The sequence below is a fragment of the Leopardus geoffroyi genome, chromosome B2, assembly GCF_018350155.1.
Source record: "Leopardus geoffroyi isolate Oge1 chromosome B2, O.geoffroyi_Oge1_pat1.0, whole genome shotgun sequence".
Taxonomy (NCBI): Eukaryota; Metazoa; Chordata; class Mammalia; order Carnivora; family Felidae; genus Leopardus; species Leopardus geoffroyi.
The window spans coordinates 139,820,232-139,845,103 of record NC_059332.1 but is presented as its reverse complement, the minus strand read 5'-3'; the positions used below and the strand labels follow the sequence as shown (position 1 = coordinate 139,845,103).

At 44.8% G+C, this 24,872-nt stretch overlaps 1 protein-coding gene across 1 annotated transcript in view; it reads right to left on the bottom strand.

Annotated features, from left to right (window-relative positions):
* Positions 1-24,872, bottom strand: part of TIAM2 (TIAM Rac1 associated GEF 2) — a 191,288-nt gene that overhangs the window by 80,045 nt on the left and 86,371 nt on the right. Inside the window, 5 exon segments of the mRNA XM_045500104.1 lie at positions 2,245-2,391; positions 3,077-3,262; positions 13,678-13,902; positions 15,965-16,137; positions 22,563-22,998. Of these exon segments, the coding sequence (XP_045356060.1) occupies positions 2,245-2,391; positions 3,077-3,262; positions 13,678-13,902; positions 15,965-16,137; positions 22,563-22,998 (1,167 nt within the window).

The window sequence follows — 24,872 nt, the reverse complement described above, 5'->3', positions numbered from 1 at the left end:
TGAACACCTATCCAACTCTTGATTTCAGCTCAGGTCACGATCCCAGGATCATGAGATAAAGCCCCACATAGGGCTCTGTGCTGAGCATGGAACCTGTTTGAGATTCTCTCTCTCTCTCTCTCTCTCTCTCTCTCTCTCAAATCAAAAAAATTAAAAGAGATAAATAAAAGGGGTTGTATTTCGATAGAGGAACAAGGAACAATTTATTTTCTAATTTTTGTCTTCTAGATTTCGTAGTAAAATAATAAACATTAAAGGACTGGCCATTTAAATGGATACCTACAGCACATCTATTTCATTCAGTTATATAAATAAAAACATCATAATTTCGTATCTTTTTGAAATAAACATATTCAGGAGATGGGCGAAGTGGGTGCCCTAAGAAGGGCACTTGTGACGAGCACTGGATGTTGTATGTAAGTGAGGAATCACTGAATTGTACTCCTGAAACCAGTACTGACTGCAATGTATGTTAACTAAAATTTAAATATTAAAATAAATTTTAAAAAGTAAATAAGTAAATAAATAAAACATGTTTAAATGCTTTTTTCTCAAGAAATCTTACATTAAGAACATTTACTGCGTATGATGGAGTAAAGACCATATTATGCTCATATATAGTTAGTTACATGTCAACATTTAAGAAAAATAAGCAAGTTATCAAGCTATTTATCATCATTACATAGAATGGACTGTCTTGGGGAGCCTGGGTGGCTCAGTCGGTTGAGCGTCCGACTTCAGCTCAGGTCATGATCTCACAGTTCATGGGTTCGAGCCCCATGTCAGGCTCTGTGCTGACAGCTCAGAGCTAAGGACCCTTGGCTCTGTGTCTCCTTCTCTCTCTGCCCCTCTCCTACTCACACTGTCTCTCTCTCTCTCTCTTAAAAATGAATAAACGTTAAAAAAAAAAAAACCAGAATTGACTGTCTTGACTAAAGCCAAAATTTGACTCAAATAACATTATTTAAACTTCACAGAAGTTCAATTCAAAAATTAAGCCCATCATTAACCAATGGTCTACTGTTGAACTACCATCGATAACAAAGAAATATTTTTCCCTTGATAACCAACACAAGAGAACTTTGCAATTAAAGAACAAGTGGAACCACAAACTTTAATGTGACACTCTTTCCATCATACAGGAGTATATAAAGATTGTATGGGAGTATGTAAAACAGAGGCCATGTGACAGAAGGTTCATGTGTCTCCGCCCCCTTAGGTCAACCTAACCACCCCCAACCCCCTCCTCCTTTATTGTTTCAGGGCTGTGAACAGGTCAAAGGAGTGGCTTCTATGGGTTATTTATGCAATTCGCAAAACTAGGATACACAATCAAATATCCATAGAACATTATAGAGATGTTACCGGAAGCCTATTCAGAATAACAACATGCTAAAAGTAAAAACAAAACTTCGTCAGCCTTAATCACATTGTTCCTTCTCACTGAAATGATCAGAATATCACAGGACGACTCCTCTTTTCAACAGTCTTGGAAAAAATAATAATCCTAAAAACACATCAACCTGCAATATAAAATCCATCATCTTATACCATATTAACGTCATTAGGAAATGTTTCAGACAGGAATATTCAAAATGTTCTAAAAACCTTCACTGTACACGGGCCCCATTTCAGCAAGAGGGGCTCAGATTATTTTTAAAATATTGGAACAGGTGCCCTGCTTGGTCAATAAGCAGGCTGCAATAGCCCAATGCTGCAGACCTCTGGATCCAGGTAGGTCAAGGCCAGCCCTGGCCTGCGGGCGCTGTGCGAATAAGCGTGAGGAAGTGACTTCACCTCTGCAGGTCTCTGGCTACTCATCTATAAAATGGGATGACAAAATGCCTACTTTGTATCATAAAGACGAAGTGAGAAAAGTGGCACAATCGATAGAATTTGGTTGCCGTTAGTCTATTATTAATTTCACGTGTTTGTTTTAATGGAAACTCTTATGCAGGGGGGAAAAATTCTAAAGGCAATGAAGAGTGTGAATTATTTTCTGATTAGTGTTATTTTTGTGTTCCTGGCCCTGCAGGTATGAGCAAGGCGAGAATACCTTTACAGAAGCGCCAAAAAGAGGTCGAGCCACTTGCGTGCTGTCATTTGGAAAAAGCCCGTGCTAACAGCTGCATTCCTTTGAGTCAACTTTTATCTCATTCTTAATGGATGGTGAACATTTATGATGTGCTGACTATCAAGGATTTTCCACTAAGTCTGCTGTCCCTCCCGTACCGAGGAACTCGCCTGAGTTACGGAAGGTCTTTTCTCCTTCCCTTTTCTTGCCAGGGTGTCCAGTCCTTTTAACGAAGAAAATATGCCCTTCTTGTTTCTTGCTCGCTGGGTCAGGGAGAGTGTTCTCTTCCGGAGAGCAGAGTCATCTCGAGAACATACCTAATTGAAAACACAGTTTAAAAAATCTTATAATGTCATTATTTGGGGGACAGGACTCACCGTTGCCTGAACAGGAATAAACCTTGCTCGCTTAGCCTGTGTCCTGACCAGCACCGAAAGCTACCGCATGCCTCACATACCAGAAACGCATGTGCCCTTCAGATGCCTCTTATCTGGACAACACGAACCTAGTTACCGCTTTCAGATCTCTCCAGGGTGGGCAGCAGGTGGGCAAAATGATCTGCAGACCCCCAGGCGGGAGCCAGTACTCGCTACAGAAGCCAGCCGCCCAGAGGCCATTTCAGAAAACCCAGAGAGGCTCCGCAAAGCGCAAACAAAACACGCTTCACTTAGTCCTTGAATTCTTCACACCCCTGTTGCTGTTCTTCAGGGTTTTCTACCTTCCTGACGGTACGAAGCCTACCAGACAGAAAGGCAGATGCAGATGCGAATATTTAATCACGATCTACGAGTGGCTGGCTTCCTCGAAGAAACAGCGGAGAAGCCAGGGCTCTTGATAGCAGGATGCCTCCCGCCCTCCAGGCCCTCAGTGTCCGGCCCCGGGTGGCCCCTGGTCAGTTACTGGGTCAAGTCATAGGACAGCTGAACTGCAACCAGCTGGGAAAAGGTGAGCATCCACAACTCTCCCCGAAAGCCACTGAAACAGCCTTTCCCGGGAGCTTACCAGAGCATGGAAAGAAGAAACGGACAAGATGCCCAACCTGCCAAGGGCCAGCTTGGAGGGGCGGCTGGCGGCAGCAAGGAGGCTCTTGGGGTTGGGCAGCTCCCCGCCTTGGAGGCTGGCCAGGTAGCAGCGCGTCCTGAACAGGTCCATGTGCAACTTTTCCAGATTCTGCTCCCACTGCTGGATCTGTTTTGGAAAGAATGGGGGTAACTTAAATTAAAATGAGAAGTTTTCGCGGATCCAAGTGAAAATAGGATGCCTTTCACAAACCGCCAAGGAAAAGTTTGTTTCGGCAGGTGCCACACGGTTGAAATCAGCCTTCCCTGCTCACCCCATCTCAAGCCCTCCTGCCTAAACACGCCAGGTCTGACGGCGCTGTACCTCATCAGGAGGGCAAGAACAAAACAAAACTGGGGGTCCCAATACAAAACCACACATGCCGAGACAGCAAGACCCTTGTTGAACTCCGGCACCCTGACCCGCGGCAACTTACGGCAGGAGGCACACCCGTAAGCCAGTTACTTCACTTTAATTTCCCTGCACGTTTACAGCCTGTGATCTTCAACCAGATTAATGGAATTGCACACAGACAGAGGCTGGATAATGGACACAGTGACTTTACACTGTTGTGCATTCTGAATAAACGACTCAACATAATAAGAAAAAACGGGGGATAGGGGGGCTCCTGGGTGACTCAGTCGGTTAAGCGTCGGACTTCGGCTCAAGTTAGGATCTCGCTGTTCCCGAGTTCAAGCCCTGCATGAGGCTCTGTGCTGACAGCTCAGCCTGGAGCCTGCTTCAGATTCTGTGTCTCCCTCGCTCTCTGTCTCTCACACTCTGTCTCTCTCTCAAAAATAATAAAATAAACATTAAAAAAAAAGAAAGCCAATGGACTTCAGGGATAAAGACAAAGAGAGCTTTACTCCTATTTTAAGTGTAAAGAGAATAATCACCATCTATACATATAAGCAGCACCTGGGTGGCTCAGTTGGTTAAGCGTCTGACTTCAGCTCAGGTCATTATCTCACGGTTTGTGAGTTTAATCCCCGTGTCGGGTTCTGTGCTGACAGCTCAGAGCCTGAAGCCTGTTTCGGATTCTGTGTCTCCCTCTCTCTCTGCCCCTCCCCGGCTCATGCTCACATTCTGTCTCTGTCAAAAATAAATAAACTTAAAAAAAATTGTTTTTAAATATACATCTGAATAAATTAAAACACATCTAATTATTTACACAACTGAAATTTCTATGTGCTTCTTCAAAATTGAACTTATGAATTGGTAAAGAAACATATTCAAATTCGGGGGGGGGGGCACTCCCCCTTTTTCCAAGGATCAGAACACATTTTGTTTGCATATCACCTTTGAAAAAGGCTCTAGTTGCTCACCAACACAGGACTCAGCAGCAGGGCAGAAAGCTGGCCTTCCAACGGTGGCCAGAGCCATCGCCACATCCAGGAGAAGGTCTACAGCAAAGGCTTGTCGTTAAGATTCACATGTCACCTTATTTGCAACAGCTGCCTCTCTAGTTTGGCCATGTTCGGCATCCAAGCAGATTTTAACTATTCACAGCAAACTTTCCTTTAAGGCCAATTCTTAATACTGGGTAAATGGTATTTTGCAAGATCTCCAACACTGAACACTATGCTCACTGCAGTCTCTCCGGAGAGAAAAGCAGTTACAAAGTCTGGCTTTTCTCCAGACTCCCTCCAAGTCCTCTGGATCGGTACCTCTGGAAGGTCACCGTATGCCTTCTCTACATGAAAGAAACACAATGAGGGGCGCCTGAGCAGCTCAGTTGGTTAAGCGTCTGACTTCGGCTCAGGTCATGATCTCACCATTCGTGAGTTGGAGCCCCCCATCAGGCTCTGTGCTGTCAGCTTGGAGCCTGGAGCCTGCTTCGGATTCTGTCTCCCTCTATCTGCCCTTCCCCCGCTCATGCTCTTTCTCTCTCAAAAATAAAATAACCATTAAAAAAATTGTTTTAAAAAAGAAACACAATGGCTACAAGATTTAAAATAATTTGTTGATTCATCATGGTGTGTCAGCAAAACAACAAAGTCCCAGAGTATTCTGAAATTCTCAATCTCCATAGTGAATTTAACCTGTTTAAGCTTCTGCACATCCTTATTAGCGATGCGATAGCCTCCTGGGGTCAGCCTTTTATGAAAACCAGAATGATGTGTTGGCTTTTAAAAATGAACACGTCCAGGCCATATACCTGAAGAGTCTATTCATTAAGTGTGAAGCCCATTTCAAACTCCAACAATCCTGGTTCATAGCCTTAGTGAGGACCACAGCTCTAGACTAACAGGACAGTCCAAATTGAAACTGCAAATCTCTTCTTGAGCTTGCCACATGAGCGCATTCTAGATTCCAGAAGTAACGAAAAGGTATTATGCAACCATGAGCTGACAGCTACCAGAAGCTGTGAGGCACAGTGAAAACTATACTCCTAGTCTGCCTCTCAAATATCTTCTCTAGCAGATTCCCGAAAATCCACAGTTACAGATGCATTCTTTTGTCTTCTAATAACATGTAGATGTTTCCAGATTGGGTAGTCTATTAAAGCATATCCCTCATTTATACCTCCATGTGAAACCGTTTATGAGGTCATCTCTAGAGGCTCTGTTGGGGGTGGAAGCATCAGAGGAAAGAAAACCAATGGGGCACTGGATACTCCAAGAAAAAGAAGCCCATGCCATTCACAGTGGATTAGCAAGACAAAAATAAGAAGTAAAATAAAATCTGGGTCTAGGTCAATCGTGAGAGATTAGGGAAGACGAAACTCCTATTTTCGCTGAATTCTGCAGTTTGCCAACATTTGTTTTTGTTTTTAATGTATTTATGTGACTCCACACCAAAACACCACTGGAAAGTGAAGACCACACCGGCTCAGTGATACCCAGGCAGTCTTAAAATCTTGTCGGAAACACTGTGATCATCGTCAGCCTAGACATTTCCACCCAAAATGCAGTTAAATTCATGCGAAGAAAATGGATTCAGATGCTTACGTCGTTGGGAGACCCAGACAGCATGAAGATGGTCCCTAACATATGTGATGATGCTTCAAGAGAACTACTATCTCAGTCAATACTCTACATTGTAGAGGTCGTTTTAAAATTGAATTTCATAAAAAATGTAAATGAGAAGGGGCTTGATGACTTCTCCATTTCAACAATGTTTCCCACGTTCATCCTGACTCAGCCTTTGAAATGGTTCATTCTGTGTCTGTCAACTTGACTGGGCCATGGAGTGTCCACAGTTATGGTCAAACGTTATCCTGGGTGTTTCCATGAGGGTGTTTTTGGGGTGAGATTAACATTTAAATGGGTAGGCTGAGTGAAGCAGATGGCCTCCCCAATATGAGTGGGCCTCGTCCCATCAGGTGAAGGCTTGAATAAAGAACAGAAAGGCTGACCCTTCCCCAAGTAAGGGAGAATCCCTCCTGCCTGGTGACCTTCAAATTGGGATACTGGCTTCTTTCCTGCCTTTGGACTTGAACTACCAGCTCATCCTGGGTCTGGAGTCTGCCAACCTTCGAATGGGAAGGACACCATCAGCCCACCAGGGTCTCCAGCTTGCTGATGCTGCAGATCTTGGGACTTGCGTGCCTCCACAGTCACATGATCACGTTCATTATAATAAACCTCTTTATACATATTCTTTCATACATCCCACTGGCTGTGTTTCTCTGGAGAACCCTGGCTGATACAGCCTTCAGCTCCATAGATTCCTGTAGCAGAGTCAGTCATCATTAGTCACATCTATTCCATATCTAAAGACAATATTTCTCTTGTTTGGAAGGCTGTGGTTCTTTTAAATGAGGATTCGTGGCTGGATAAGAAACAATGAAATATTCCATTTTTCTTTCCACGGACTCACCCAAGTTGTAGGAAAGGAATTGGGAGAATACCAGGTAAAAGTATCAGGAGGGCATGGATTCACATGCTCGGGTTACTTGGAGGGAAGGGGGAAGTAGATAGGCTGATCCACGAGTCCAAAACAGACCCTGTGACACTGAGAAAGTCCACCGACTTAGGCAATGAGCTCGCAATTACCACACCCTCGTTTCTCAGCGGAGGAAACTGAAGCCCCAGAGGGAAGTGACTTGACCAGGGCCCCATAACAAGCTAGCCCTTCCAGACCCGCAAAGGCCCAGAGCAGATCCTGAGGCGAGCAGCACGTGTGGAGAAGCTACCATCAAGCATTTGCAAAGGAGCCCCTGAATCGCAGGCCCTCTCACTCATAAGGCAGATATCTGCGTGCCATTCAACACCCACTGCGGCAACTCTCCTGTAAATTTTCATCCAACTGTCGCCTTTATTTCTCCCCCAAATCCCCAGGCATTCCATGTGGAAGGGAGACTGTATACCCTCTCACTTGGGTGCCCCATTCGTACTGAACACTTTGCCTTCAGTCTCCTTCCAGGTTTGATGTGCAAGTTCAGCCCAAATTTTAAGTGACGTTAACTAAAAAGATAAACATACTTTACAGTTACCCCCTCAAAGATGAGACAAAGAAGGAGATAAAGATACGTTTTTATAAGGCAGAGAAACAGAAGACAGTTTTGTAGCTATTGCAATGCTACCTCGGTAAATTTTGATCACCATCATCATTAACACAGTAATGTTATCTGACATCACATTTATCAGGGAATTTCTGGAGACTTTTTTTCTAACATTATCAAAAACTAAAATGCCCAAAATCAACTCCCTTAATCGTGGCTGTGTTTCCCTTTTCTAAATTCCTTAAACACTAATCATTGTCCCTAGACATTTCTTTATCTTTTAAAATAAATATCAGGACATGAAAATAAAAACTCAAATTCTATGCAGATTGAGCTTTTATTTCTTCTAGCATCCTGCACAAAACAGAAAAATGGCATGAAGAAAACTCACTCTAAGGAATGAACTTCCACTGCAAAAGAAAAAAATCACAAAGAACAACATTAAGGAAGAAAACCCCCACTTAAGCACTGTCACAAAAGCAGTACAAAAGTTTCCTCCTTAATATTGCTAATATAGCTATATTTATTTAATGAGCTCAGAAAGATTATGGTCTGCTGTAGAAAGTGGGAGGGGAGGAGAGGAAGCCTCATGCTAAAAATAACAGATGAATAAGTGATACATAAAAACGATGACAAGCACATTCCTGCCACACCCAATACCCCTAGAAAAATATTTTCTACCATTCAGCCATTTGATCACAGCATTTGGTCATTTGTCCATTACAAGGTCTGACCTCAAAGATCATTAGTTTTTCCTTCTTGGTAGAGCAAGTTGAAGTATTTTCCAAGCACTACAACCTAACCTTCTCAGGAGAATCCTGCTAGCGACAGAGACTGCACTGGAGTTAACGAGTGGGTGGAACACCCAGCTAAGGCTTAGAGAATCTGTTTTGTTTTGTTTTCCTTTGAGAGAGAACTCACATGTCATAAAATTCACTCCAATCTATAATGGATACACTTCCTATCAAACCGAGCCAAAAAATTCAACTTATGGAAATCATTTAAAATCTAATTTCAATTTTCTATAAAACCACAGATCACATGATTAATCAGCAAGCAAAACACAATCTGATTCACAAAAGTCTTATCGAGAGGCAACAGAGCCCAGTGGCTAGTAGTTGGTAGTAGTTTGTAGTCAAATCCCAGCTCCACCACTCACCGGCTGTGTGATGTTAGAAAACTGACTTAACCTCTCTCAGGGTGTGTTCACTCATCCATCCAACAGGTGATATGTACAACTTTACCTCATGGAGTTACGGTGAAATCATACACGATGGTGGCCTGAGGTAAGAGCCCTGGTAAATAAACTCATGGGCCCTGAGGACCGGGAGTGAGGTCAAAGAGAGGATATGTTAGCCAGGAATGAAAAAGGGAAGGCCTGAGGGAAGGAAGGCCAGAGCTGGCGTCAAGGAGCGGGGGTGGGGCCTACACAAAGAAGAGCCCAGTGTACCACAGTGAAGAGGACAGAAGACACAGGTACACTCACACACCACCTGGCGCTTTGTTTGATGGATACAGAGACGGAAAAGTTACAGATCCTTCAGGAGCTCATCTTTCAGACTAAGAGCAACCTTATGCACAAGGCGATAAGTATAAAATAATGTGATGAGAGCAATAAGAGACCCCGAAATTATGGCAGATAAAAGAGGTCCCTGCTGGAGTGAGTGGGAAGGAAGTCAAGGGAAGCCTCCTGATAAAAGTAATCCCTACACCCTTCATCACAGATGAGAAGGGGTGAGCCCAATGACAGGGGGCGGGGCAGGGGACAGGGCATGTCTGTATATAGATGTGTGGCCCATATGGGTCTTCTCTGCCTGAGGGGGGTGGGGAAAGGAAGGAGTGGAACCTACAGGAAGTCTGGCACTGCTAGGAGAGGTTATCAGGGGCTTCATCTTATAAGGAGTAGAAGCCAGGAAGGAATTTTAAACCTGGCAATCACATGATCAGATCTGCTTTACAGATGCAAACGCTCTGGCCTGGTATAGAAGAGGCATCTGAGGAAGGGCAAAAGTGACGGCCTCTGCCGCGGTACAGGGAAGGAAGAAGACATTCCTACCTGCCCCTCCAGCTCTCACCTGCACACCGTGTGCCTGGAAACTCAAATTGCCACGGTGTCCCGGGTGGTTGCAAAGCACTCTGCCTCTGTTCCTGCTGACTCTTGGCCTGGCATTCCCTTCTCCATTCCTCTCCTGATTAACTCCTCACTCTTCAAGAAGCAATGCAGGCACCCCTCCTCCAGGAAGTCTTCCATGACTAATGGGAGGCTAACCTTCCCATTTGTCTTCCACAACAGTCTGGAATATCATTTGCCCTGGATTCATTAAATTATGTTGAAATTATATGCTTAACTGTCTGGCACCCTGCCAGGCTGAGAGCCCCTGAGGGCAAAGACAGCATCTTCTTTGAATCCCCGGGCTGTGCACATTTGCCTGGCCCAGATATGCACTTAATATTCACTGAACTCAAGTGAAAGCCCAGAACCTCCATAATCTGGTCTTATCTCCTCAAATCCCTTTCGCCAATACCTCACTCACCAATGTTTTATTCCCCAAATGGCTTCCCACAAGCACACACCCATATCATATTTTCCTCAAGGCCTTGCTTACTTTGCCCCCGCCCCCACCAACTCAGTTTCCAACTGCCTAGGTTCAATCCGTCCTCTTTACCGTTTCGGAACTTTGAGTAAATATTTAAAAGAAGTCCACTGGGGCGCCTGGGTGGCGCAGTCGGTTAAGCGTCCGACTTCAGCCAGGTCACGATCTCGCGGTCCGTGAGTTCGAGCCCCGCGTCGGGCTCTGGGCTGATGGCTCAGAGCCTGGAGCCTGTTTCCGATTCTGTGTCTCCCTCTCTCTCTGCCCCTCCCCTGTTCATGCTCTGTCTCTCTCTGTCCCAAAAATAAATAAACGTTGAAAAAAAAATTTTTTTTTTTTAAAATAAAAAAAAAAAATAAAAGAAGTCCACGTTTCACAAAGCCCAGAGCAGACAGGAGCCCGGCGACCAGCCTGTGGCCCCCACCACATCCTCTGCCCTATTCTGACTGCCTTCCCCCCACTGCCCCCCCCCTCATGCCCGGGGCCTCATTAACCAGGGGAAGTGAGGAACACACAGAGGGCATCAGGATGCGGGAAAGCCACCTGGGGGGAAGCCAAGATCCACGAAGGGTGGTGAGGTTTTGTCCCTGTCTGTTTGTTTAAAATAATAAATGGAAAGGAAAATAAAGTACCAACTGGACTTATAACTCTGCCTCCCTCAGAACTTCAAAAGGCATCCAACGTGTAGACGGCTGCACGGGCCGCTCCACATTGGATAGGCTCGAATGAAAGCTGCGTCATCCTGCCCCAAACAATCTCAGAAAGGCCCTGGGGCCAGCCCACGTGATGGTCTCTTTCAAGCAGAGCACGTTACCACCCAGCACTATGAAGATCAACCGTTATTATCGTGATCGCGTCGTTTTATCTTTCTAGTTGGATAGCGTGTACACAGTGATCTCCTCCACCCAAGCACATCAAAGAAAATCTGTTTCCAGAGACTTTACTGTGCATGATGTAACGTACCCCATAAATTCTGCTATTATTAGGCTATAAATGACCATATCTGAGGTTCTGGGGCGGGGGGGTCTCTGAGGGAAAGCGCTACATAGATAAAATATTTTCTTTGACGTAAAAATAAAACATAGTGGCGTGGAGATTTTTAAGCGGTAAGTAGACAAAGCACTACTGCTCTTTTAAAGAAGCTTTTAAAAGGGAGTTTAGAGAAAAGTATACAGTTATGGGATATTTGGGAGGTCGTGTTCTTATTGGTCTGGATTTGAAAACATCTTTGCCTTCGTAGCTTCACGTAACATTCTCTAGTCAAAGACCATCTCATAAAACTAATCCTAAGCATGTGCTTGTTAGCTGCCTTGACTTTTCATATTCTTTGCGTCTGCAAAGTAAAGAGCTAAGAGCTCTCTTTACAACCATCTGGCAAACGAGCTAAGGACAGTGAGCGTAGCAAATGTAATTCGTGGTACCCACTGCAAAGACCTCTGGGAAAACAGGACTCGAGTACAACCTTAAAAACTGCCAATATGGCGAGGAGAGTATTTTCAGGTGGAATTTCTAAAGATCAATCCCAACTGTTTACCAAAAATTCACAAGTGCAACAGGAGAAGGGAACTGTGTATACGGGGGGGGGGGGGGGGGGGGCGGGGAGGGGTGAGGGTAGGACGGACCGAAATGAAAAAATTAGTAGGATCAGGACAGTGTGCTTCAAATAACTAATGTAATGATTCTGATAAAGAATGCATAATGTGCCACAAGTAAGAATTAAAAGAGCCTCTCTTCAGCCAACCAAACCATCAAAGACCCTTGGGTCTGTATAGGGTTTTATGTGAATGTAACTCCCCTCCCAGAGATATCATAAATTAATCATTGGTCAGCTATAAAAGACACTTAATGAAACTGCATTATGGCATAAAATTACATTTACTGAGAATATGTATTTTTTTCTTAAAGTTTGCTTGGATTTCCTAGGGCCACTAAAAAAGGAAAAGGGAAGGAAAAGGGGGGAAGTCCAAGAGCCTCTGAATGTTGCCCAATTTCCCTTCTCTCCATCGACCCAAACACTTGACATTATATAAGGACCTAAAGACTCCAAGGTGGACATCCCTTTATAAGACTAAAGTATGGCTTCAAAGGTAAATTTTAGAGAGCCAACAGAATTTAAAACCACATTTTTCCCATATAATCAGCCCGAGACTGTTTTATCAGGGTGCCCCAAACACTCTGAGACACCTGAATCCAGGAGTTCGACCTCTGAGGACAGACAGACAACTGTGGCTCCTGGATCCTGGAAATTCAGGACCACACGCGAGATGTGGCACAGGAAAAACCGGAAGAACCATTTCTCCTTCTTCGAAAGCTTTGTGATTTGTCAGGTAACCCTGACCAAGGCTCACATCCCTACACACCACAGAGACTGAAAGCTGGGAGATCGGGACCTGCCTCTGCATCTGAACTCTTCCCAGACTGAGCAGAGGAGGCTGCTGCTCAATCAGAAGCAGGCAGAGGGCAGAGAACACGGGGTGAGCTCCTGGGGGTCCTACTTCCTCCTGTGGCTGTGTTCCTGCCAAGCTCCCGAACACCTGCCACCTCTCTCCATTCTCTGCTGGCAGCTTCAACTTTTTTTTCACTTCCTTGTTAACTGGTAGTTTGTAGTTTGCTAGCAGGTCCTCTTTAGATAAATGGCATATTCCATTTGAGGAAGACTTCAGGAGTATCGGATATGCTGAGATACTACGGAATGATAGAAATTCTGTACTCCGAAATCCATTTTCCATATAAATCGTTAAGCTTCTATAGTGTCACCCTGCATCAGGCCCTGGTAACTGCACATCCAGTGCTGTCCCACCAAATAACAGACTTCCCTATGTCATCTGTCCTCCAAATCTGATTAATCTCCTAAAGGTACGATGTTCAGCCTGCACTTAGGAAGACGGAGATGCTGTAACTTTCATGGACACGTGTCTAAGCGCTCAGGGTGCATGCACAAAGGAAAACATTAAAAAGCTGCTTCTCCTCCTACAAAATGCAAACAGCATAGAAACTAGCTGTTTAATTATGATATGAATGTGGAACTAGACCGGAGAAAGCACTGTCCTTTAGCATCTCATCTGTTGGCAACATACATACTTTTTTTTTTTTTTTTTGGAATCCACGGACACGGGAATAGCTGTATGACACCAAACCAAACTTTCTGAAGCCACCCTCTGTATCAGAATCCTATCTAATTGTCTAGTGGTTTCATTATAGAAATCTTGGTCTGAAAGTGACAATATACGAGATGATCGGCGAGGCACGAAGAAGCCATTCAAGATTATGAAAAAAGATCTGGCCACAAAACGTTCCGCCGTATGTATAACCACCACCAAATGTTGTAAAGTCTACCGCCATCACCGATGTCACAAAAGTGCTGCCACTGAGTACTTGAAATGAGAAGCCACAGAAACGATCTCCCCCAGAGGTGTAAGAAACATCACCACCATCAGTTTGCATCCAAACTCAGATTTTTGCTGAGTGACATGAGCAATGAGAGAAAACACGTAAATAAATACTACCTGGTTTTCTATGGCTTTCCTGTTCTTTGGGTCGCTCACCACGGACAGCTGTAACTCTGCCATCTTTCTCATCTTGCTGTCCATATCTATCTTCTGAACAAGGTTTTTGGTCTGGTTCTTCAGTAGGCGAACTGTGTCCTCTTTTCCGTGTTTCTTTGCAAAAAGGGATGCGCAAGCTGAATGTATGGCAGTGACCCAGTTTTCCAGATCTGTCTGGCTAGTGGCCTAAACACAGGAGGGGTGGAAAAAAAAAAACCTATTTGAAATTGTTTTACCACAAAGTGTTCTCCAAAGTGGGAGGCTGGGCTTTGATGTGTAAAACCCAAGAAGTACCTTCACTTCATAAAAATGGTTTAATTTCAAAAACAGACCCAACCACTCAGCTCAGATTTGCAGACTTCCTGGACTCGGGAGGGTCTGAGAGAATGCCCAGAGCACAGCAGAAATAATCGTGCAGCCCCAGATCCGACAGGAAGACTAACCACAAACAAGCTGTAGGCCAAGAGCAGAGGAGTAATCACACCAGGGCACATCCACTCAGCTCAGGGTCCTTACACTATGCTGTTCTCTAAATGGGAATTTATCTTCGTAATTTTAATACAGTGAGAAAACATGAGAGCTTAAAAGGTTAAAGTCTGAAACATGGACATGAAATTTCATCTACAGTGTGAACTCTGTTATGAAATCTATAAAGGAATACTGGGGGGATGCGCACAACATTAAGATAGTTGTCCTGGAGCACGGGGAGTATACAGAATGGTTCTTCTTTCTCTGCTCCTCAGTTAACTTTAGACACAACGACTACATGCAATTTCCATGTAAGAAAAATATCTTAGAAATAAAATAAGTCTGGATAAAGCAGCATGGGCAAAGATTAGGATTCTAAAAGCCCTTTCCATTCCCTTGATGTCCAGAAATAACCACACAGATTCAAGCTATGGATGGATCCCCCAATTAGCTCAGGGATCATACAACAGGACCTACTGGGCAAATTTCTTCGGACTACAGATAGTCTGTCTGAATCACAAAATACTCATTTCACACTTGCCCCTAAGATCTCTGTGTGAGTTTAATCCAAGGTTCTTACCCTCCCTACAGTTCAGATTAACAGCAATTCGTTACTTGGCCTTAAAGCATTGTAGAAAGTCTCAGTAACCTGTGTTAAGAGAAGGAAAATCCAACTTCAGGCCCTGAATCTTTTAAGTCGGGGATAGCAATAAGGCCAGAAGCCCTATGAGTTTACCCGGTACCAGCCACAGGAAATCCTCTGCAGGGAATTCTAGATTGCCCAAGTCAGCTGAGAGAACACTATGTTGTTCTGCAGGGCTCCGGGACCAGCATCATCAAGACACCTGAACCTAGGACCCAGCAGGTCCTTCCGTGAACCTTTGTGACCAGATACAATCTGCAGTCCCAATTGGGTCTCCAGGCAGGACTGGTTAGACTGGGGAGCACTTGAGAAGCACACTTCCTTCACTTCTACCTCTTTTGAGTTAATTAGTAATAACAACAGCACTCGGGGTAAGGATTCCTTTAGCACTTAACACACACAATTCTTCATCCTCAAAGCAATCCTCTAAGCCACTGTTCCCCTCCTGGTTGTGGGCTCCGAAGCTCAAAGCAGTTCAGTAAGCACTCTGTCTATGGTGACCCGACCCACAGCACCAGGAGCTCCCACCGAAGCCTGACACCACACTCCTCAACTTCACCACACTCCTCAACTTCACCACACTCCTCAACTTCGCACTTGCTAGGAAACTGCTAAGAGCTGTAACAGCAGATGCCTTGCATCTTAACATCCCAAGCCCACTTCCACTGGAAAATGAGACTTCCCAGCATTTGTCTCTAAGGTTTTCCTGAAAAGCTGCTTCTTTTACTCCTGCTGGGATTCTTGGGAAAAGTCTAAAGCCATATTCTGTAGGCCTCTCTGAAAAGCCTCCACTCTGGGAATTTCAGACCTTGCACCATTAGATCACGAGCTACTCCAGGATGGGGAATCACGATTTTTCTCTCTTCAGAGCCTCACGATCCTCCTGTGGGCCCCAGCTCAGCACCCGCAGGGCATCCCGAGGAAGGCCTGCTCTAGGAATTACTGGATGTGCCCCGGCCCCGTATCACCAGACAGTGAGCAGAGGCCAAGCTCTAGCTTGCTTAAGCCCCAACCCAAAGCCCAACTGCGCTTTTCCTCTACTGCACTGCTGAGCTGTGCCTCTTCGTTCTGCTCCTTTCTATCCTCATAGTACACAAGCCCTTGTCTCAAACCCCCATTTAGAAAGCTCGGCAGTACCTGGAAAAGGTAGACATCTCCAAAGGAGTTGCTGAGGCAGAACACGTTCTCCTTCTTGGGATGCTCTGGGACGGACTGCACTATGCTGTCTTCCGCAAACAGGGCACACCGAGGGGCGCTACTCTGGTCCGTGCAATTCTTCCCATACGTCTCATAGAACAGCAGCGTGCATCCTATGAGAGAGAAGCAAAAGAACATCTGTGCCACTGTCCTGACGATCCAGGAAAGTATGGAGAAGCTAGGGGATATATCTAAAAGAGAAAAGAAAATGAAAGAGACAACCACGTAATACAAAAGGAAACCGTGGCATCCAAAGTATGCCTTGTTGTACTAGCATAAGTCAAGTGAAAACGACATGTTTTTGTAAACATGGTATCAGTGATAACAGTACCAAGCACTTATTACTGATTACTCTGTGTCAGAAATTCTTCTAAGTTCTTCAATGGCTCATTTAGTCCCTACAGCAGCCCCAACAGGTAGGTGTGGTTATTAACCCCATTTTACAGATGAGAAACTTGGAAGATTATACCATCATGCAGGTCCCACAGTGGGACTGCCCAGGAACTGGCCCCAGAGCTCCTTTTCTTTTTTAAATTTATTTATTTTTGAGAGAAAGTGAGAGAGCAGGGGAAGAGCAAAGAGAGAGAAGGAGGGAGAGAATCCAAAGCACGTGGCAGAGCCTGATGTGGGGCTCAGACTCGCGAACTGCAAGATCATGGCCTGAGCCAAAATCAAGAGTCGTGTGCTTAACCCACTGAGCCACCCAGGCGCCCTGAGCAATCGCTCTTAACCACACCACTGAGTTATTAGATCTGAATGCAGGAAGCCACAGAAGACCCATGTGCGTTAACCAAGGGAGCTTCTACGCTTAAAAATGGGGTAACAAGAAACCCAGCTTACCTGGAGAACTTTGCCATTTATGAGAAAAGTACCCAGTCAATTCTCCAAATGCCACGTAAAATAACTTAATATTAGTGTATTCTTTTATGTCACAGTAAGAGGAAATAACAGTACACATTTCACTAGTTTAAAGAGGGGAAAATGAAACTAAATATCCCTCGACTTTAAAACATTACTCCAAAAATGCCTGCAAGTACACAGCTTTCCATTAAGAAGCCAGTGAAGTATTATAGGTAGAAGTTGTTAAGGATCTACTCTGATAATTAGATAGGAGTGCCTTATAATTATCAGACGCACTCTTCAAGCAAATTCTAACATGCTCACAAGTATGTTCTCTTGTTCAAAAACCTTCATCCAAAAAAAACACTTTCGAGCACTTCTCATATGCCGAGCCCTGCCACCCAAATGTGGCTGATGAGGTCACCATCCCTCTGCTTTGCAAAAACCTCTTCCACTGATACTAAAGAAGCACCAGCCTGCTCTCACCTACGCTGCAAACGAATGCGGTCCACGGCATGCCTGTCTTACTCTCTGAGTTAGGAGTCCTCATTCACACAAGTGTAAATGTTTTAAAACGCTATTTCATGCTAGCCAGCCTCACTTCTTCCTTCAAAACCCAAGCTGAATCTGGACAAACAAGTTCAGATCATGGGATCCAGTGCAGCACAGAAGCCAAGAGAAAAAGATGCCAGCAGGTAGCCAGCTCTGCCCCCAGCAACAACATCACCAGGACACCACTTTCTCCCTCCGTGGTACTTAATGATCTCAAGAAGCATGAGCAATCTTTCTCCCTGCAAACAAAAGGCACCCACACTAAGGCTGAGAGAGGCTCTTGGAAGAAGGAAAAACATCAGCAGGTATCCAGCTAGAGCCGCTTCTGCAGGACTGAGCCAGTCTCCTTTTCCAGCCACGGGTGCAGTGAGAAACGATGCCCCCAAACGTTTCCATCAGGAAACGCCTGAGGGCCGCTGTGATGCCATGACCTGGGGATCCGAGGACCAGGGTCAAGGTGACAGATCCACGCCAGCTCTGCCCAGTCCAAATTCTTTCCGACAGGTTAACATTTACTTCCCAGTTTCCCTATCACTGTACTCCCAGCAGCCGTGGCTTGAATCATTACATCTAGAGGAAACGAACACGATTTTGGGCAGGTGCCAAGCTGCCGCCAAGCCTCACACCCTATTGACAACAGACCGCAGCTCTACCGTGACAGTGTGAAACCAAAAGAGGACATGTCACCCTAGCCCCAGGCCGGGATGTAAAACAACAGACACAAATTGTGTTGCCATCAAATTTTTATTTATTTATTTTTTTTATTTTTTTTTTCAACGTTTATTTATTTTTGGGACAGAGAGAGACAGAGCATGAACGGGGGAGGGGCAGAGAGAGAGGGAGACACAGAATCGGAAACAGGCTCCAGGCTCTGAGCCATCAGCCCAGAGCCCGACGCGGGGCTCGAACTCACGGACCGCGAGATCGTGACCTGGCTGAAGTCGGACGCTTAACCAACTGCGCCACCCAGGCGCCCCTTTTGCCATCAAATTTAAAGAACAGCAAATCAGCCGTAAACCTATTACCTCAAAGTTCTCTTCATCTGTGTCTCGAACACTGGGGAGGTAAGTTGGATGGAAAGGGGCCCATCGGAGTCAGTGCCGTCTCCTGCCCCCGCCGCCCCCACACTGCATTTCGGCCATCAGCCCTGCCCTGTCCCCGCCAGGAGCTGCTGTTGGCCTGGAAGGCTGACAGCGGAAGTTCTTCTCACCACGGTCGGAGAAGGAGAAAACGGACTGGAACAGCAGTGGGAGGCCAAGAACAGGTGAGGTACTGCTAGAAATATTACCAGTGGACAAAAGAATTAGTCGCCTTCCCTCAAACCCACCTTTTCTTTGACGCCCTCTCAACCCACACGCATCACATCATCCTCATCTGCCCTATCACATGGCAGAACCACCAGAAATCCCAAATTACTTTATGAACCCCTCTCCTGATGTCGTGCGTTCTGAGGGATTAACTCTTCAACCTTGCCAACTGCCCCACCCAGAAGTCCCCTGTGAGCCACGTGAAAAGCCACTCATTGGAGAAGACATAGAGAGAGCAGAATTACCTCTGTTAAAGATTTATTACATCCTCCAAGCCCTAGAAAACGTTCCTACCTTTAGCATACTATATATTCAACACAGGTACACAACCAGTGTGCTCCTAGCTGCTCTCCCCAGAACACTGTTTCCAATTTATTTACACAAACACTTCGGAGATAATTTTAAAATTTTGCTTAAATGTGTATGTGTGTATACATACATACACACACGTGTGTGTGTGTGTGTGTGTGTGTGTGTGTGTGTTTTTAACAAGGATTAAACCAAATAGTTAAGTCTCAACATTACAACTTGGATTCTAAGCCAAGAAAGTTGAACTCAACCCACTGAATTCCCAGAGGAAAGAGGTGTAGAAAGCCACATGGAAAAGGTTATGCTGGGAAAAAAAACATCTTTATCGCATGCCTTTCCTTGGCTGCAAAGGAAAGGAAGGAATGTGTGCTTGATAACATTTACACTCACAAAGCACCCTTTATCCGTGGGTCCTGAGGTGTTTTATGAGCAAGCTCGAGACAGCAGTGCGCAGGCAGGAGTGTCGATCCTGGAAATGTCGAACAACTCAGGACCACGCCTGCTGCGGAAGTCCCTGGGGTAGCCTCCACGATGGAAAACCAGAACCCAGATGGGAGCTCTTCCAACAGTGAGTGATACCTGCCTGAATCTCTCCCAGGAAACCTCCGACAACCTGGCTTTGCACAAGCGTCTGCAGGAGCAGGGAACTCCGGAAGATGGTGTCCCTTCCACTTGCTCATGACTCTGGTCACGGTTGTCTTTTTTTTTTTTTTTTTTTTTTTTACACTAATTCAGAATCTGCTTGCCTTCCATCTATTCGTGCCATCCCAACCTCTGGAGAACCAGAACAAATTCAGTGTCTCTTCTATAGGACTGCTGCTCTCTGCCACGCCACGCCTTATTTTCTGCAAGCTCAATGATCCTGGATCCTTACACCATCCCCCATATAGCATGGCTCTAAATCCCTCTGGTGTTCACCAACAGCCTCATTTCTTACAGCAGGTTATGGACACACAAACACACACCGTCACCAGCCCCCCACCACAGCCCCATGGGGTGTACCCTGGGGGATTTTCAGAGCCATTAAGACAGGCAGGGAACAGCTTCCCAAAGCATCGATTTTATTTATTTTCTAATGTTTAAGTTTGAGAGAGAGAGAGAGCCTGAGCAGGAGTTGGAGAGGGGCAGAGACCGGGGAAGACACAGAATCCGATGCAGGCTCCAGGCTCTGAGCTGTCAGCACAGAGCCCGATGCGGGGCTCGAACCCACAAACTGCCACATCATGACCTGAGCCAAAGTCAGCTACTTAACCAACTGAGCCACCCAGGTGCCTCCAAAACCATCAATTTTAACAGACAGGTTTTACATTGAAAAATAAACATAAGTAAATACAATTAATAAATACAATAACTAAAAAATAGATACATGTCACATTATGGAGTGGAGTGCAACTCTTTCAAACATCATGCAGGAAGGAGGCAGCTTCAGACTGTGATTCACAAACAATTTCATAGGCTCACTCCCCCAGAGGGGACATTTTCGCTCCCCTCTCCAGTCAAAAATACCTCAGGTGGACCCCATTCAAGAACCCTCATCTTGTTTGCTAACAGGTCTCCTGCACTATCTTGCCCCCAAGGACAGAAATGGCCAGGTCCCCCCGGGGCAGAGGAAGGAGAGACTGATGTGGTTGTAGAACATGGGACATCTCTAGAGTGGGAGAGAGCCAAAGCATAAGAGACTCTTAAAAACTGAGAACAAACTGAGGGTTGATGGGGGGTGGGAGGGAGGGGAGGGTGGGTGATGGGTATTGAGGAGGGCACCTTTTGGGATGAGCACTGGGTGTTGTATGGAAACCAATTTGACAATAAATTTCATATATTAAAAAAAAAAAAAAAAAAGAACATGGGACATCTCTAATGATGAAGCCAAAGATCACATTTACTCTTTTAAACCACATTTACTTTTATCTTGACTTCATCACATTGGAAACCATTCAATGAACGGCCTCCAGACCAAACCCCCAAGTCTCCTTCACTTGTAATACCCTGGAGCCACATCTCCCTATCCTGTACTTGGGTGGTTACATGATTATGAACCCTCAGAGCATAACCTATCCCTTCGAACTGTACCTTGCTAGATTCATCCCCTTATCCCAACTTTCCAAATCTTGCTCATCTTCCTGTGTAAGAACCTGCCTCCCCAGTATGCCCAAGCCAGCTAAGCTCTTGGCCTTCCTCAGCCACCACGTATCACAAGGATCTACATCCACAGCCGGAAAAGAGGACCACAGTCTGTGCGGATTTTACAAACCTTCCAGTTTGCTAAGGGAAGATGTCACTTAAGGACAACATACCTTCCAAAGTGCATCCTACCCAGAGAGGCTTATGGGTAATTAGGAAATGGCACCAGCTCCCCAAGGCTGGGGTGGGGGCGTCTTATGATATTTACATAGTGAGTGAAGAAAGGTAGAAAGAGGCACTGTGGAGGGCTCCAGGCCTTTCACACATATCGTCTGCAGACGGGATTCCTAGTCCCACTTTCTCCCAGGATAGGGAAGGATGTCACCAGATAAGGATAAGATAGGGAAGGGTGTCGCCAGGCTTGGCTTTAAATGCCACACTCAGTTCCTCAGACAGAGTCACAAGACGGTTGTGCAGAAATGCCAGCGGCTGTGAGGCTGCTCCTCCTGTTCGCATCTGTGTAAATCATCTTTACGTCTGTGTAAATCCACACTGTATCGACTTAGAGCCTCGCTCTTCCTCAGGACATTTAGATAGCTTCAAATCTATACGCCCATAATGAGCAAGGCAATTATAATTTTTTTTTTAATTTTTTTTTTCAACGTTTATTTATTTTTGGAACAGAGAGAGACAGAGCATGAACGGGGGGTGGGGGGGCAGAGAGAGAGGGAGACACAGAATCGGAAACAGGCTCCAGGCTCTGAGCCATCAGCCCAGAGCCCGACACGGGGCTCGAACTCACGGACGGCGAGATCGTGACCTGGCTGAAGTCGGACGCTTAACCGACTGCGCCACCCAGGCGCCCCGCAATTATAATTTTTAAGTGGCAATGCCTACAAGAAATTTTCCTCATCTTAACAAATTCTTACTCCCGTTTCCTTCACATTAAAAAGAAGACATTTGTTTGTGATAACAATTAGACTTTCTTAGTTTATAAAGGGTAGAGCACACAAATCAAATAATCCAGAGAAAATTCTTCATCATACAAGCTGAGGAGGATACTTCTCTGGAGTTCTGAACATGTGCAGTTCCGAAGATGGTTACTTATTTGGAATATTTTTACACCCAGAGGCAGGAAAGGTATTAAAGAATGGTACAGAAATACCTATAAAGTAATAAGCTATAACCATTAAATTCAATCATTATGTATCGGAATGAATAACATATGTGAGTATTACATAATCTGTATTATCTAGGTTTGAGAAAGTATTTGTAGCAAAGCATGCTGGGAATTCTCATCAAATCCCTTCACATTGACGCAAACTAACCCTGGACTGACGGCACTTCCTAGGAGAGAGGGCAGCTGGGCAAAACGATCCCAGCGGCCCTCGAGTCAACAATGCACTTACCTTTCAGCGTCACCCAGTATTGTTTCCACTTCCTCCGAGCCACCAGTTCAAGCTTCCTTTCCTTCTGCAAAGTGACCAGGGGTTTGAAGAACAGCCATCCTGCTTTCCGGACCACCCCCTGCTCCTTCTCAAAGAGCAGATCAAGTTGCTCCAAAGAGCTGAGTGACCCGCTGCTGGAGTCGGCGGTTTCCGTGGATGTTTCTGGGTTCTCTGTGTTGGTTCTGCTCATTTCCAGCTCCCGCATGAAATTCTCATAAATGTTCTGTTGGAGGGGATCGCTGCCAATTGCATGAGTGGATTCGCTTCTCTGGGACAGGATCTGAGCTGAGCCCCCTGACCACAGCGAAGCAGACACCGGGAAGGGCCCCTGCACATCTGCATTCAGTCCATCTGAGCGGCTGTCAAAGTAGTCACTGCCTTCCTTGGACCTCGGCTCCTGTGAGCAATGCAGACGAACACCCATCAGAGGTTACATACATCCACAGTATCCCTTCCCAAACAAACACTGCAAACGTGTCTTACTGTCGGTTGCTAATGCTGCTTCCTCCAAGCAACATTCTTTTAACAAAAATGCACCTTCAATCATCAAGTCACCAAACCAGAAAGAACTGTAGAAACAGTGTTGCCCAACTCAATCTACAGCCAGTAGAGTCAATGCTTCAAGATATAAACAAAAAATCACTGACTATCCTAAATCTAATCTATGCTGAGCATCAAGAAGATAACTAGCATATTTAAAACACATCAGCGAAGATTTCTAGGCTGACATTTCTTCTGTGAATCAGTGTCTTCCTGGAAAGAATTCATGCTCTTGGCAGTCTGCCTTCCTCCTGGATCCCTTTAAAGCTAAGTAGAAAATCACTAGTTCCAGGGTCATAGGGTGGGGTAGGGAATAGGCATGCAGTGTTTTTAGGTGTTGTTACGCAAACTTCTCTTCCTCTGCCAGAAACACAGCCCCCAGCCTCTCACCGCCTCTGCCCAAATCAAGACTGGAGGATCCCAGCACCTTATTTTCAACTTCAGGTAGTAAAAACCACACACCTGGAATTTCTGATCTACAAAGGGTATTTGCTACTAGTTTTTCATACATAGTATTTTTTAATTAATTTGGGAATTTCTTTCTTGAAAAGAATATATTCCTTTACACACATCCTTTTATTCGAACATCTATTTTGTTCTAGGCATTGGGAATACCAAACACACGATTCTTAATTTTAGTGTTTATGACAACATAAAATCAGACATAGGCAGCTGTAAGTAAAATTAATATTTATGTAGTAACAACTGCCCCCTATTAGGCTAAGTGCACCCAACACTGAAGCGGCCATGCACAGAGCTGAAAACATGAATGTTTCCTCATTTAGATGAGAAGTTATTTAATAAAAAGAACTTTCATACAGGCCATTCACTAGTAAACATCAGTAATTACATTTTTCAGCAGAAAGTGACCTTAATCTAAGATGATAACATTCCAAACTTAGAGCTTAGATTTAGGTAAGTCTGCAGAGGGATGCTAACCACACCATCTAATCAGCTACTAGTGGGCTTGCAATCATGTTTCCTTATCCATTTCAATAAAAATGAGGGCAAACTCAATGAAGGACCATTGACAAAGGCCTTATCGTGAGTATTCCACTGTGTGGAGGCGTTTTCTTTTCAGAGATTCCATCCAGATATCAAGTAGCAAATACTTGCTATCTTTTGTAGGAAAATCAACCGAAGAGTGGTTCCAAATACCCAGGGGCTAGAAACAACGGAGCCCCAAGCACAGCGATTACTAACAAAAATATTATTTTCCACTTGTGTTTACACTGTGTCCCACAGTCATATTTATTTATACACAGATGCTTATGTAACGACAAATAAGCCAGCTGCAGCAGTGAGTCACTTAGAAACTTAGAAACTTTCAAAATAGTACTAAGATTTTTTTTTTTAATTGTCACTTTGTTGCTCTTCAAAACACTCCTAAGAGGTGAAGAAATACTGCTCATTTTAGTTAGTATTAGCATCATTTCAGCTATGAATAGGAATCTGACTCACAGGCCCCAAACACTGGGATACCTCTGATACCCAGCAAGAGCTATAATGGGATGTTTGAAAATAAGCCGAAGTCTGCCAGGGAAAGACACTCAGGTGCCAAACTTAAATGTGACCTATAAACATTCTTGACTGTGGTTTCTCACAAGAGAGACTTCAAGTTGTAATGCTGACTTTTAAATGTTCCACCACAGCAAAGCATGACAAGTTTTCCCCCATAAAAAATAAGAAAATATTGTATTTTAGCATTTATAACTGATTCTTAGACATAAA